Here is a 15,274-nt window from a genome sequence, read left to right on the forward strand (position 1 = left end):
CTACCCGCGAGTTATGCCCGGGAGGGTTGAAAGGAAGAAGAGGAAAAAGGGGAAGGACAGGACAGGACAAGAGGGAGGGACTGGACGGCTGGCCGTTTAGGGTGGCTTGTGGTTTGGTGGTTTTTGCGGGGATGCGTCACTCTTCAACTGTTGAAACAAAGGTTCAGATTAACTAGGTACCCAAGGCTGGGCTGCCTACCTGGTATACTTAGGATTATACCCACCAGTTTTTCCTATCTGTGTATTTCTCCAAGAATTGCTTTCCTCTGTGGCTGCCGAACTTGCTGTACGCTTGTTGCTAGCTTGAAGTGTGCACTTTGGCGGTGATATTCTGGCGTTTCATGGGCTTTAATTGACAGTCAAGAGCAGTCCCTCACCTAGGTGAGATGTTTGTTCGTACCTATGTTCGTTAGAAGCGTATGCAAGGGCGGGAGAAGCGGGATTATCATGCTTACGAAATTCTCTAGATGTCCCTTACATGACGGTGTGTCAGGGCACCTGGGTTGACCAGTGCTTGCTCTTGCCGGTGACGTGCCGATGCCATGTTCTGTTCCGATGAGGATTCCGTAGAGCACGTAAGAACATGGCAAACAAGTCGGAGAATTTGGTGACGGGAAGGATGACGACCAGTGTGGAGAAGAAGAGCATTGGGGTTGGGGGTTTGAAAGAGTTTAGATTTTGAGGGTTGACATCCACTTATTATCCCTTAACACAGCCACAGAGCTTCAGTAGTGGGTAATTTGCGGCATGGCTTGACTATTGGCAACAGTATCAGGGCTAGGAGAATTTGATTCAGGCTCGTGAGTTTTTGTTATCTCCAGAAAGTTATACCACTCACGGGATGATGCCAGAGCTCACCCCAAACATAGGTATATTGCGAAACGAACAACGTTCAAGCCTAAATGTATAAACCCGAGAGCGCTTTCTACGATGCACCTATCGTGTGCTTCTTGATCCATTTGACTCACACCCGAATTTAACATAGTACTATGAGAATACGGAGGGTAAAATTCGTTAAGGTTATCTACCTAGTCTCCAGATATAGGGAAGCTTTTTTACATCAACTCGACTAAATCACTTGTCAAACTTTTAGAGAATATCATGAGGAATAAAAGTTTTCCATTGAAGTTGAATTCTAACTGAAGTTTTCTCTGTCGCTCTTTACCCATGGTCCGTAAGAGCCCTCAAGTACTGTAAACCACCAGTCCTAACCTTTACCTGTTTTCCAAGTTTCTGGCCCCCGAACCGTGATATTCCCCCACCACACCTTCCCTCCTCCCCCCCCCCCTCTCCAAAAAAAAAAGTCTGCTGAATCCAGGTCCAGTTGTGGTATTGCTATAAGACGGGTAGATAGACCAAAAAACGATGCAACACCATTAAACAGCAATGTCATAGAAGCACATACCAAATTCCTATGCCGACTCCCCCACAGTTACCCTAACAATGATTCAAGACGCCAGTGTAAATTAAATGAAATTATCCGTCTACGCCTCAACTTTGTCCTTCTCCTTCCACTCTCTCCCTCCTTCTTTCCTTCCCCTCCCCAACTTCAATAGGCCCCAGCCCCAACTCAATGCCCAACTTCTCTAACCCCAACTTCGACACATCGCCTCCCGCCGCCTGAACCATCTTGGTCAGCTTATCGCGGAACTCGCGTTGCCGCTCCGCTGCCTCTCTTTCCCTACGTGCCTTAGTTTTGGAGCTACCCGACGGTGCGACACCCGTCATGAGAAGGTTCCGGTCTTGCGGCGTGTAGTTCACAAATCCGTCTGTTGGGGTAGGGGCTGGTTTTTTCCCGCCGCTGGTTGAAGAAGTTGGAGGGTTGTTTGGGGAGGAGAGGTGGGAGGTTAGACGACGCTTGCTGGGGCTGGAGCTGGAGCCGGTTATTGGGGTTGAAAGGGGCAGGGCGCTGGATGGAAGGGGAGACAGGACTGCGTCGATGGCTGCTGCTAGCGCATGGGCGTGGTATTGGCAGTGTAGTGAAGCCGAGCTACCCGCCCTTCGGCCCGTCCAACTCTTCCTTTTCGTAATCGCCCCGGGCCCGGCACCAGTTAATAGAGGACTCTCGCCCACTGCAGGTAGAGAACTTGACAACCCCTGTCTGCTGCCGCCGAGAGTTAGGCCTTGGAGGGAGGAACTCCTCCTATGCACCGCGCTCCCCCCCGGCATGAAGAACGCCCCCGTCTTGGACAAAGTACGAAAATGTCCCTTCGGAGAATGTGACCCCGACCCTGACGGCGCAGGCACACTCCTCGTTTTTCTTAGGGACATGCTCAGCGGATTGTAGAAATGATGGTGGTGTCTCGCTCCAGAAGATGGAGCCTTTGGTTTGGGACGATGACTTAGCCAGTTGTGAGCCGCACCTGCTCGTAATGCTGCTGCAGGGAGAATGGAATGGGGTTGAGGCATGTGGAGCATTGAATTTGTAGTGGAGAAGGTTGGGATGGTCTCATCCGTCGTAATAGGGGGAGAGGGGTAGTCAAATGTTGTTTGGGGTTGCTGTGGTTGGCTGAGGAACAGAGAAACACTGAGCGCTGTATCTTGAGCGTTGGTTGAAGTCTGGCACGCGAGTGAAGAGGTAGTAATAGGCAAAGAATCGGTGTCCATCGCGACGTCCAAGTCCGGAAACGAAGTTGTTGGATCGCACCAGGCTGCCGTCCCTACCGTAGTCGTAGGGTCGGCCGCAATGGGGAGGTTATCGAAGTATGGCATAGACCCCGCTTCTGCTGCCGTTGTCCAGAGAGCCTTGTCATCTGGCAGGGTAAGAGGCAGGTCCCAGGACTGTATGGGATCCGGCAAGGGTGTCTGCATCGGAGTTTGGGTCATTGAGCCGTTGGTCAGGTGGACAGAGGACATAGAGACGTCGGGAAGCGGAGGGTTCTGGAGGAAGGGGTCGTTGTCGAGGAGGGAGTTGAGGATTGCCTCCTCCGAGCTGGGGCTGATGACGGGTGGCAGGTTCGAAGGTGGTTGTTGAGTTGTCTCTATGCCGATCAGGGAAGCCGATTGGAGTCGTTGGTTCGAGAAATCAAGGCTTTCTGTCCTCAGCCGGGGTTTGACACCCTCTATTTGAGCCATAGATAGAGTCGGGTTAGTGAGCGTCGCCTGAGAAACAGAGACGGAGACAGCGACCTGCTCTGATTCACTCTGCTTGCTCTTTGTCTGCAGCGTCGCAGCAGCCTTCTCCTTAATCTTGATATGCAGAGCGCCAAAGCGGGTTTTCAGAGGACTAGCGGTCGACGATAAAAGAGGGGAAGCCGGCTCAGACGCCGACACAGGCAGCTGGTGGTGAGTGATGTTCAGCCGCGGCGAGCGCATGGTCAGGCCCTCCAGGTTGAGCAGCTCTGAGTCGGAGATGGACCCCGTGCCGGTGGGTGTGTCAAAGACGCCGCTGGGGCAGGGCACATCGTCGACAGCTATCTTCGGGGCGGCAGTAGCAGCGGTAGCGGCGATGCCAGCAGGCATGTGAGGGTAATCCGTTGTGTCTGATGTTGCGCGATGGAGGGTGGAAGGGTGTTGCTTTCTGAGTTGAGAAGATGAACTCGCCGAACTGTTGCCATGAACAGACTCTCCCTGGCTCGCAGGCGCAGACGATGCAGCTAGCGCAGCCGTCCCAGTCAATGTCAATCCATTGGCCTGCGAATGTGACAACTGTGGCGAGGAGGAGACGGCGGGCGAGACACCGAAGAGCCCGAGAGCGCCACCTCCTCTTCCCTCTCCTCCTCCTGACCTTTCCAGCCTTTCGCCTGCTGCGCCCAACAGAGACTCCACGTCGGAGCAGTCGTCAAAATCGAGGTATTGGTCGTAGAAGTCCGCCTGGTATCCTACTTCGCTGGCCGAGGAGGGCCCCTCTGGCCAGCAGGAGGAGCCCTTTTCTCTGTTCGTCGTCGGCTTGGATAGCCCATTGGTTGAGGGGTTGAAGACGCCCTCGACGTTGGCCATTGTGTGAGCTGGGTAGCGGTGCTGCTATCAAATCGAGGTTGTGAGAAGAGTGCTTGTCGAGGGGATATTGGGCAGATTAGATTCTAATGTTGTTACGTCCAACTCCGAGGTCACTGAGTTGTGTCTGTTGCTCGAATCTGTCATGATACCCCCAATCACCAAGACGAGTGGGTGGTGTTAACGTGTTTACATGATGCAAACTCGAAGCAAAAAGGTCAACAAGTCATCTAGTCCGCCACGGCAACAGGAGATATGATGAAAGAGTAAGAAAAACGGAATGAGGTTTTGGCAGGGAGAGAGAAAAGAAGAATGAAAGAAGGCGAAGAAAGAGGGTCCTCTCGAAGACAGTTGTATATCGTGAGACAAGAAACACATCGATGCAAGGTACACACACCCTTGCGGGTCCTCCGAAGAATGGGAGCGTCCCAGATGAACCAAAACCACATTCCATGAGTCCAATACCCATCCAACATCATCTCTGAAAAACCATGGATATGCTAGACAGGTATGCTAGACAGGTAGGCACAGCATGTGAATAGCCACACTCACGCTCTAACCCTTGCTAGCAGACTTAATGATGATGCAAGTGCTGTATGTTATTCTCACTTGGCGCGGAGCCGCAGCATGTGGACAAAGAACAGCCCTGTATCCCTTTGTTTTTCGTCAAATTGAACCCAGGCCAGCCCAGAACTGCCTGACACCGTCTGCAAACCAGCATTTACGCTATCTTCTGTGCTGTGAGACCCGAGGACACTCAAACAACAAAGAAGTAGTTGAGTTGGACCGATCCGATCAACTGGAACGCAAGTCTTCGGCACGAAGGTACGAAGGTACTGGGGCAAAGAGTGTGGTCGGCTTCTTCCGGCGCATACGTATTTGCTCGTTCGCTTTGCTTCATTGTCCATGTATCGGATCTGCAGAAAATCGTTTATTCCTGATTTCAAGTCTCGTAAACCATCATGTGATGGTGATGATGGGAAATCTATCTGAAACCCGATCTAGGGATATCTGCCTCTCTCTTCTCCCCATCATGATCTAAAGAGCTGCCCAATGAGGCCGATGCTGGCTTCCCATCTAACAACTGACCCCTCAATGTTCTGCAGCTTCAGTGTCATGTACGTCTGTGTGTAAAACACATGTAAGGTGCCTACGCAGCCACCTTTCTCCTATCCACCGTGCCAGACGAGATCCAAAAATGTTACCACCTTGCATCTGCCCTGCGTCGGGGTATGATGTAATGTAAGGCAGATCGGTCATGTAGGGTACCTCCGCAGGGGAAGGGTAGCAAACATCTCAGGTTCGGCCGGGAGAGGAGGGATAGCTGAGTCTGCTTGTGGCCGGTCAGCCAGGACCCTGGACGGGGAGGATGCGCAGCAGCTGCACTGCGCCTCGATACGTACCTCAACAAGACCTTAAGAAGGTGGAGAGAAGAATAGGTGAAAGATAAGAACAAAAAAGGAGGGAAAGAATAGAATAGTCATACAATGCATGTCGTGTTTCCTGGACCTACTGTCCATTCAACCCAAGCCCCAAGCAAAGGAACTTCGCCCTTTCTTGCATACACTAATCAACCGCAGCATCCTTGAGGGGTCATTCCTTCATTACCAAGAGCAACAAGGTGCAGAGAAGCCTAGAAGGAAGCCATTTATCTCGGATTGAGGCTCACCGACCTCGCCACATATCAGCCAGGACATAACCATGATAATGGATGACTAGACGGTGATGCCGACTAGGATGGGCACGAGAACAACGAAAATTACAACATTAATCACAACAATCACCAATAATATTAAAGACCTCTTTGTGCGCAAAGGATCGATGCTGATTCCAAGCATCACGACACGACAATAAAAATGGCATTCTCCGGTCCACTAGTGTAGTAATGGTATATATCCACACATCCTAACCCCTTCTCCCCAAGTCTAAGTATGCACACACCGCAAAGCAAGATCTTGCATGCAACTACCCGTATGTATGATCTCATCCATCAAGTCCCTCTCCGACCCCAATGCACTGTGCCTGTGGGCATATGTACACTTCAGATCAAGACAAACAGACAGGCAGAGCAGCCATCACTCCTTCCTCTTACCATATATGGTAAATAGATGATATATGACGAGCAGAAATAAAAATGGAAGGAAAGAAAAAGGAAACAAATATGCGCAGCGAGTGTAGATGGGTTAAATACATGCTATGGCAGCAAACCCTTTGACTTTGCAACCCAACCATAGGTAACCTCTTAAACATTTCGCCCCCTGCCCGGTATGAACCCTCCCTCCATTGTAGGAAAGAACGTAATCCCTTAATTGGCATACCCCAATTCCTTGCTTGCTTGCATACTGACAGTGCATACATAACTTGTAACAACGTAAGTGGGTATTGTTTGTTTAACTCCCCGAGAATGACGAATCCCAAACATGGATGCGAAAAAAAAATTGAAGCAGAATAAAAACAACAAACTCGAGTTAGGTTCTCCACATCAAAACGATTGGGGTATATCCTAGCACATCCGCAATTCCACAATCCTGAATGGAACAAAGCCAGGACCAGAGCCATGAACTGTACAAAAAACCAGAACCGCTAAGAACTCAAAGACAAAGAACAGAGAAATTCAACCATGTGACTGATTCTGAGAAAAGGATGGTGACATACCCTCCATCACTATCGACGTGACACTAGGGTCACCAGACGTAAATGATGTTGCAGTAACCCCTTCCATGGGTGTCAGCCCCGACCCCTGATTTCGATTGTGCTCTCTCGGTGGGATGGTCGCATTCGACGACACCCTGCTTCTCTCCCTATCCCTATCCCTATCCCGATCTCTCCCCTCTCTCTGTACCCGAATCTTCGTCTTCTTCCTCATCCTTGGGCGATTGAGCACAACATTCTGACACCTCAAGGCCGCGTCCTGTGCCAGTTTGTATTCTATTGTATATCCATCGACCGTGTACCTCCTAATTCCGCCGGGCTGGTACGCCACGCGGAGGCTGATTGCCCTGGATACCTGGCTTATGTTCAGGACATTACCTAAGGAGATGTCGGAGACACCTTCATCCTCTTGAGCAGTCAGAGGATCCGGCATGGCGCAATCCGGATCGGATTCCAAATAAGTGAGGTAGATATGGCTGTTGCTTAACGCCTCGTCTGCCAAATTATCCGACGACGCGGTAATCGGATTCGGAGCCGTATGTTGCTGCCGCTGCTGGCCACCTGGTCCCGCTGCCGATGATTCACCGCGAACATTGCACTGATCCCCCGTAGCAATCATCTTCTCGACCTTGGGATTCAACCTGGGATTTAATCTCCTTAAATAGGCGCTTGGCCGTTTGGCCAGCAAACGAGGCAGTTCTGCACGAAGACGGGCCTCGTCCTCTTCTGCGGCATTGGGATTGCGCATGTACTCTTCGTCGACTTCGATAGGTTCCGGTTGTTGGGAGGAGGTGTCTGGTTCGATGGGTTGAGGACGGATGGGCTCCGGTTCAATCGGGATGGAGTCGACCTCGACGGGCTGGGGTTTGGAGGGTTTGGGCTCAACGATGCTAGGTATAGGGCCCGTGAGCCACGGGTAGTTGTTAGGCGAGGGAACCATGGAGTGAGGATGATAGTCCCGACGCCAGGGTGCAGGAAAAGGGTGAGACAAAGGGTAGGAGGACAGCACGGCTGGCATTTCTGATCTCCCGCTTGTTGGAGCTGTTGTAGAAGACGAGTGTAATGATGTAGAAGATGGCAATAGCGGTGAGTCAGATGGATTCCTGAGATTGTGCTTGCTAAATTTGCAGGTGAGTTGTTCCACAGAGCGGTTGGGTGACGAATGCTCTCGTGGAACGAGTGAGTTAGACGATGAAGTTGTCGGTCTTTGTGAGGGAGGATGAGAAGATGAGAGGGACGGTGAATGCTGCCGGTCAAGGGTCCGCGGTTGGGATTCATGTTGTTGATGTTGGTCGTTGCAGAGAGTTTGACTGAGGTCGTGTTGCCATTTTTGGTAGCAGCTCTGATGTTGGTAATAGTGATGGTGTTGTTGTAATTGGGGGTGATGGCCCCCGAAATCACACTGCTGCTGCAGCGTCAAGTGTTGCACCGACGCCTGTTGTTGACTTTCGGTACTGTCTCGGCTGCTGGCATAGATTTCAGTCTGTCTACCTGGCTGCTGTTGCTGCTGCCCTGCCAGGCCGGCAGACACGGCGTCGTGTCGTTCCATCATATACAGGCTCACAGCTACTAGGCGAAATTCTAGGCTGTGAAACGTCAAGAATACTTATATCCCAGTAACAGTAGTCCGAGGAATCAAGCGATGTCGCACAGACTCAGGTTGGCGACGGAGAATATGGCAGCACGATGGTGCTATGGGCCCAGGGGCATTTTTGCATAAAGTCTCGCTGCTCGTGATGGCTGAAAATTTCCATACGATGATAGGGCTATCCACGAACCCTCAGTGTGTCACTGCGTCGCTGCCAGGGGCTCGGAAGGCGTCGGTTCAAGCACGGGAACCAGGAAGCTGGGAGCACAAAATCTGGGTCGACGTGCTGTGATGATGGGTTGTGAGGGCTGGTGATGATTTGATACCGAAGTGTCGGGGGCGTGGAGGATCGGATGGTTGGGCAGCCGTTGTGGGCTTGTGGTCAAATGTGGAGCGGGCTCTGCGATTCGGATGTGGATGCGAGATGTGTGCGTGATGCGTGATTACAGGCTGCACAGAATCGTGATTGATTGGTCTGAGGGCAACACACACCAGATCGATCGAATTGCTCACTTGCACTTGCTCGTCCGTGGCAGCGCGTGAACCAACTTGCATCTGGGACAATGCCGTTATTGCACCGGCGCGTTGGGTGTTCGCGATGGATAAATCCACGATATGAGGATTGACGATTCAGGCTTGAGGGCGGCCTTGTGAAAGGGGACGAAATAACAGAAGGCAAATGCAAGAGAAGAAAGGGGAGAAGGAGATGGAAAGGGAAATGGAGAAATGGGAAATGGGAAACGGAAAACCGGGCCTGCGATGGCGCGGGAGTGGCAGGGAGAAAAGGCGCCAAAGCATGGAACGGTTGACGTCAAGCTGCTGGACTCGAGAAAGCGCAGAGATTCGGCAACTCCCACATTTTCACCTCCCTATCCAGGCTGGTTTGATCCATTCCCTAGCACGCCAAAAAGCCCCCAAAACTCCAAAAAGCAGTGCGTGGTCGGGCGAAGGAGGAGCCCCAGAAGCAGCAACCAGTAAGAGAGGGGCTCAAGCTCCAGAGCCAAGCAACGCCGTTCCTCAGGCTAGGCTCGGACGAGAAAAGCGTCATGCTCGATTGGCGCTGGCTAGACAGTGGCTGGACACTTTGGGGGGCCGCCACCGCGGCGCTGGAAAATGGGAAGCCAGATGACTGGGTGACTGGGGACTGGCGGGAATCAGGGCCCTTGCCCGTCGTGCCTGCCTGCCGGTACGGACATCATGGTGAGCGGCTTCGCACTGTGTTTACCCGCAAACCGCTGGAGCAGCGATTCTCCGTCGCCGGTGATTGCCTTGGCTGCTATCCTTCTCAATTGAAATGTCAACCCGTCGAAATCGTTCGATCGAGAAATCGAATTTCCAAGTCACATCCGACGACTGTTTCGCGGCGATCCCATGGCCGCGGAACGCCAACCCAGAAATACCGCCATGTCGGTCCTTTTGCATAAGATAGCGATCCCAGCGCCTTGGGAAGGCAACGCAACCTCGGGGCTCCCACCCTCTCATCTGCCACTTGCCACACCATTTCCTCTTCAGAAGCCCGGTGCCTGTTCCCGATAGGGTAATGAGACCTTTGTTGCACACCTGCTGATTGGTCAGATCGCTCGCACGGTACCGCCTCTTTGGGGAGACGGTGGGGCTAACACCTCGCTTGGGCGAATCGGCGGCTTTCCTGGTCGGTGGAATGCTGGTTCGCTTGGTTCGTCTACTGGTGAGCCATTGGAACAGCGATAGAAGGTGAGGAAGCGGATTCGTTTGCACCACTGGCGCGGCGTGAAGCGAGCTCGTTCCAATTTGCCCAGCCACAGTTTGGCGTGGCTCTCAGACACTATCCCAGCGCGCCGGGCCCGGAGCCCCATTTTTTCTTCTGTGTGCAAGGTGTCAATTGCTCACCTGGCGAGTGTCGTCACAAAACAAAGCAGAAAAACAAAGATCTCACCGATGGGCTGCGGGTTGTAATTAGGTGGAGCTGCTGACGAGGCTCGGCAAGCTATCTTTGTCATCGTGGACGGCAGTCCTTGGCTCGAGTGTCTCAGCAGAATTTGACAATCCGAGAATCTCACACACAACACAGCATGTCAAAGTCAAATCCACACTTTTGCCACACCTTTGGTACTCTCGAGTAACACGCTAGGTTAATCTGTGTCCAAAACACCACGTTAACGGACATATTTCCTGACAGCGATTGGTGAGACATGCATTCAGGCCTCAGGACTCCAGACAGGGCACGGTCCGACGGGTCGGTATCTCCACAGGTGTCAGCTATCGACCAAGATGGCGCAAAAAACACCCGGATGGCATGCTGTCGCCAGATCTCTCGTTGCGAGCTGTCAGCCTCATTGAAAAGTCTTTCTTCCAGCATTTTCTTTTCTTTTCCGTGTTTTTCTCTTCTCTTTTCTTCCATGTTGTTTTCTCTGTCTTCTCTCGCCCAGGCACGTCGATGGTGGTGGTGCATGTCGCCAGTTTTGGTGAAACATTTCGTGACAAGCTAGCACGGCTTCCCCCAGATAAACCGTTTGGCTAAACACAAATAGCGCCGCCAGTCCATCGCGCGGAATGTCGTCTACATCGGGCTCCAAATTCCGCTATCGTTGAGCTAATTTGGCTGCTTGGGTTGATTCCAAATCGATAGACTCTATCTTAATGCTGCATCATGCAGAACCAGCAAGCACAAAAAACTTGACATGCAAACTGATGAGATGGAGCAATGATAATACTAATTTTGATGACTGTGGCTTCTATCCGATGCCCTTTAAGTGCCGACATGCAGGCCAGCCGCAAACTTTGTGTAACCTTCAGTGAACCGTGGGACGAAAATTGAACCTCCATCACGGGAGCATGGGACTGGGGTAGCTCGCGCATCCACCAATCACCTTACTTCTTGGCACAGTAGTGGATCGATACGGATCTGAAAAAGATCTCCCAAGGCCCCAAGTGCTCGGTTCAGGCCTTGGTTTTGACAAGAAAGCATCTTGTGGTCACAGCCATCACAGCAAGCCATTGACGGCCCCCAACTGGCGAATACCCTTCACCACAATGGCCTCCCAACACGTCTGGAAGCCGGCGATGAACGTGCGCACTGTCATCCTGAAGGTGACGCCGGCACCAGTGAACCTCTCTGAGCGTCGCGCCATCCTGCGAGCCCTCAAGCAGCACGGTGAGATTGAGGTGTTTAAACGTCTCCACGTCAGTTTCCCCTGGTGATAATTCACACTAGCTAAAATGGTCCACTTAACTAACCCATCCAGGACCCCTCGTCCTTCATCTCCGTCGCAGCAACAGAAACCACCGCCCGCGGTCTAGTCGCCCGCAGTCCGCTGCAGTTCGACTATGCTCCCGCTGCCTCCGCCGCAAACTCCTCCGTTTCCCCGTTATCATCATCGCCCACACAACCCGACCACAACCCCAACTCCAAGACTTTCCTCGTCAAAATCCTCCCCAAGCCCGACTACGAGCATACCCCACGCCTGCGCGAATCGTTACTCTTCGGCCGCTGGCCGCAGCCGCACTGGTTGTTTTCGCAGACGTCGTTCCCGACGGCCGTGCTCAGGCGGTCGGTGCCAAGAGATATGGCGTGGTTTGGGCTGGTTGATTGGGAGTCCGGGGCGCAGGTCGAAGGGCAGGAAGTCATGCTCGCGGGGTTGAATTCGGATCGCGATTTTATGCTGGCTAGGAGGATTAGGCAGATGAATAAGCCGGCTTTTGACAGCCTTCTTGATGCGTGGAGGAGGGGGGCAGAGGAAAGGGGGGAGTTGGGGCAGCTGGAGGCTGGGGACGTGCTGGGCCAGCTGGCGGCGAGGAATGCTGAGAAGAAGGAGCAGGAGTCTTAAACTTGCGAGACATGAGGTCTTTTGATCTTTATTTACTTGTCAAGCTTTTAAACCCAACGGCCTTTCGATACGTTCGGCTGCCATCTCTCGGAACGACCGAGAAAACCAACAACCGACACTCCTCATACGCGCTGCTCAACATGCACGACACACGTGGTTCACACGTGGCTCAGAGACATGCATGTCTCGGTAGTTGAAGCCTTCAGCATTGTCACCACCTGGCCGGCGCCCTCACACATAGCACACCGACTGGGGCGCCTTGGTAAGACCCCCGGATCCAGGACCCCGGACCCCGAGATCCGGAGAGGGCTGCGCTACTAAGCGATCCGATAGCCGGGGTTCTGGTCTGTCGGGGATCGTCAGGGACGCCGATACCCGGTCGAGGCGGGCTGGTGTGGAGTTGGGAGATAAAGGGGAAGGGATTTCAGGAAGACAGCGAAGTTACACTGGGATTGCGCAGGAGCATCGTCCTTTGAGGGCAGAACGATGTCCCCAAGCGATGCAAGATATGAGATGCAAGCATGAAGATCTGTGGCACTCATTGATCAGGTTGTGATTGTGGAGCTTCTCTATCACGATGATTTATGCTAGGAAGATCCCCCAGCTGGATGGAGGCTGACCGCTAGGCCCCAGCTGTGCTTGGTTCACAAGCGAGATGAGATCTCGACGCTCCTCTCTCATCAGCTATTGTAGTCATGCTCTCTCAATATGTTCCAAATGAGTCAAAAAAGTTTTAAGAAACTACTCGCAAAGGCATGTTTACAAAACCATTAGTGTCCTGATGATCTGCATCCCTACAGACTTTTACCGGTCCAAGTCAAGATCATTTTGACTGCGCCTACTGTGGAGCTCTCTGTCAAATCGCGAACTAAATCAACTAAAAATCCCTTCACATTCTAGACTAATACAACGGTATCAATTCCATTCTGTAAAAACTATAGTGTTTTCCAGATCCAGAATGATGATCTTAACCCCGGATCAAAGACCTGCGCATGTCGGCTTTGTTGTTGGTTGACTTCGAGGTTAGCGCTCGGTAAGGCCCGACCCGCTCGCTCGCCGCGGCGGCCTTCTCCGTTGGAAGCGAATCCTTCACCCTTCCGATGAGCATAGCAAGGCCCACTTTTCGTCGTTATCGAAACCGTTATTTATCGAGTCCGAATCCGAGTCCCGAGTCCGAGTCCGGTTTGAAGGGTGAGGATTGATGCTGATACTGATGTTATGGGCACGGTCCGATCTCCGGACTGTATTGTTTAGCTTCTTGATTGGAGAAAGGCTTGGGTTCGGCAGGTGTCACAAGACTAGGCATTTTGCTCAGCTAAGGTCCGACTCACATCCACAACAACTTTGAATCTCATCATCTATAGAACCTTTAACTCTTCAACCTGCTGATAGCCATCCCAATCATCACAATGCCCCATGCCGAACCTTCTTCCCTCTTCTCCCTAATAGCCTTCCTCGCTGACCCCACCCCCGAAGGCGGCATCGCCGAGCTGGCCCGGCGCGCCCGGTACAATGTTCGGACGCTACTCAGCAACCCGGCGGGGGAGATCTCGGGGGCACTGGGCGACTTGGGGACCTTGCTGCCGATTATGATTGCAATGACGCTGCAGGGGGCGGTTGATCTCCCTGCGACCCTCGTGAGCTCTGGCGTGTGGAGTGTTGTGGCGGGTGGGGTTTTTGGGGTGCCGGTTGGGGTGCAGCCTATGAAGGTATGTGAACTGGTTTACGGATTACGGATCCGTACTTTCTTTCACCTGGCAATGGAGGGTTCATATGGTCATTGTTTATCTTTTGGTTTGTATATCTGTCCCTTTATCGTTCTATATCAGCCATATATGTAATATATTCTCTGCATATTCCCATATCCCTTTCTAAGGACTCTTTTCACTTATCACTTTCTCTTCCTTTGATCGTTGTCCTCTCATCCCTCTCAGTCACTCCCTCACAACACGATACTAACCTCTTCACTTATTTCATCCAGGCCATAGCATCCACCTCCCTCTCCCACCCACTCCCCCTCGAAATCGTAACCGCATCCGGTGCCCTTGTCTCGCTCGCTCTCCTTCTCCTCCTCGCAACCAACCTCCTCCCCCTTCTTGCCTCTTCCATCCCCCTTCCCCTCATCAAAGGCATCCAGCTCGGCGCTGCCCTCCGTCTCGCCCTCTCCTCAGCAAACCTCATCCTGCCTCTCCCCTGGCTGCCTTCTTTTTCTTTAACCGGCGGTTTTCTTAATTGCCGGGTTGCTGCTGCTATCCTGTTTTTTGCGGCGTTTGCAGGACAGAGGCTGGCGCCGCGTTTTCCGACCACGCTTGCACTTTTTCTCTTAGCTGCCGCCTTTACATCCCCTTCCCCTGGCGAACCCCAAGACTCTCCCAAACTACAACACAGAATCATACCACCCCCCAACTTCATCTCCGCCCTAACCTACACTACCGCCCTCGCCCAACTCCCCCTCACCTTGCTCAACTCCATCCTGGCAGTAACTTCCCTCGCAGAGACCCTCTACCCCCCTTCTCCGCTGACCCTGCTGGGTTTACCCCCCAGCGAAGAAACCTGGACACCCTCCGCTCCCTCAACAACTTCCTTAGCCCTCTCCATCGCACTCATAAACCCCTTAACTGCCAGATGGGGCGCCATGCCGCTGTGCCACGGCGCGGGCGGTCTCGCAGCGCAATATTTCTTTGGTGCGCGCTCCGGCTCCGCCATCATCTTGCTCGGTCTAGTCAAGCTCGCCCTCGGCCTGTGGACCGCGTTTATTGGTCCTCAAGGGGAATATACAGTGATAGCCTGGTTGAAAGGGTTTCCGAAGAGTGTGCTGGGGGTAATGGTATTCCTGGCCGGACTGGAGCTGGCAAAGGGGTGTTTGCCTGGCGAAGAAAGGCCTGGGGTGAAGGACGTGGAGGGGGAGAGGGAGTCGTGGGTGGTAACGATGGTAACAGCGGTCGGGGGCGTGGCGTATAAGAATGATGGGGTTGGGTTTGTGATGGGTTTGGGAATATGGGTGTTGCAGAGGGGGGAGAGATGGTTAAGACAGAAGGGGGAGGGAAGAAGGGGGGAGAGCGAGCCGCTTTTGGTGCCAGGTGGGTTTCCTGAGCAGGAGTGATTTCTGGTTCCTGATGATCAAATGATGATACAACCAGTTATGGGTTTGCTTGGTGCGGTGATGACGCGGTTTAGGATGAGAAAACTTGACACCTAACATGTGGATGAGAAATTGGAGCATTTGACATAACGTTTAGGTGTCACTAAGGAGAGGAGAAGTACAAAGGAAGTCTATCCGTAAGCAGATAAT

General features: G+C 52.6%; 4 protein-coding genes across 4 annotated transcripts; 2 read left to right on the forward strand and 2 right to left on the reverse strand.

Annotated features, from left to right (window-relative positions):
• Positions 1 to 1,491: 1,491 nt before the first annotated feature.
• Positions 1,492 to 3,939, reverse strand: CTHT_0052150 (uncharacterized protein; the record flags this gene model as incomplete). The annotated part of the gene is made up of 1 exon (XM_006695492.1): positions 1,492 to 3,939. One exon carries the CDS (start codon positions 3,937 to 3,939, stop codon positions 1,492 to 1,494), a length of 2,448 nt encoding a protein of 815 aa, XP_006695555.1.
• A 2,810-nt stretch (positions 3,940 to 6,749) lies between these two features.
• CTHT_0052160 (uncharacterized protein) lies at positions 6,750 to 7,528 on the reverse strand (the record flags this gene model as incomplete). Its single annotated transcript, XM_006695493.1, has 2 exons — positions 6,750 to 6,847; positions 6,967 to 7,528. 2 exons carry the CDS (start codon positions 7,526 to 7,528, stop codon positions 6,750 to 6,752), a joined length of 660 nt encoding a protein of 219 aa, XP_006695556.1.
• A 3,660-nt stretch (positions 7,529 to 11,188) lies between these two features.
• CTHT_0052170 (uncharacterized protein) lies at positions 11,189 to 11,982 on the forward strand (the record flags this gene model as incomplete). Its single annotated transcript, XM_006695494.1, has 2 exons — positions 11,189 to 11,338; positions 11,401 to 11,982. The coding sequence occupies 2 exons, from the start codon at positions 11,189 to 11,191 to the stop codon at positions 11,980 to 11,982; spliced, it is 732 nt and encodes a 243-aa protein (XP_006695557.1).
• A 1,409-nt stretch (positions 11,983 to 13,391) lies between these two features.
• On the forward strand, positions 13,392 to 15,085 carry CTHT_0052180 (uncharacterized protein; the record flags this gene model as incomplete). The annotated part of the gene is made up of 2 exons (XM_006695495.1): positions 13,392 to 13,691; positions 13,964 to 15,085. The coding sequence occupies 2 exons, from the start codon at positions 13,392 to 13,394 to the stop codon at positions 15,083 to 15,085; spliced, it is 1,422 nt and encodes a 473-aa protein (XP_006695558.1).
• Positions 15,086 to 15,274: the final 189 nt, after the last annotated feature.

The sequence above is a fragment of the Thermochaetoides thermophila genome (genome assembly GCF_000221225.1).
Source record: "Thermochaetoides thermophila DSM 1495 unplaced genomic scaffold scf7180000011820, whole genome shotgun sequence".
Classification (NCBI taxonomy): domain Eukaryota; kingdom Fungi; phylum Ascomycota; class Sordariomycetes; order Sordariales; family Chaetomiaceae; genus Thermochaetoides; species Thermochaetoides thermophila.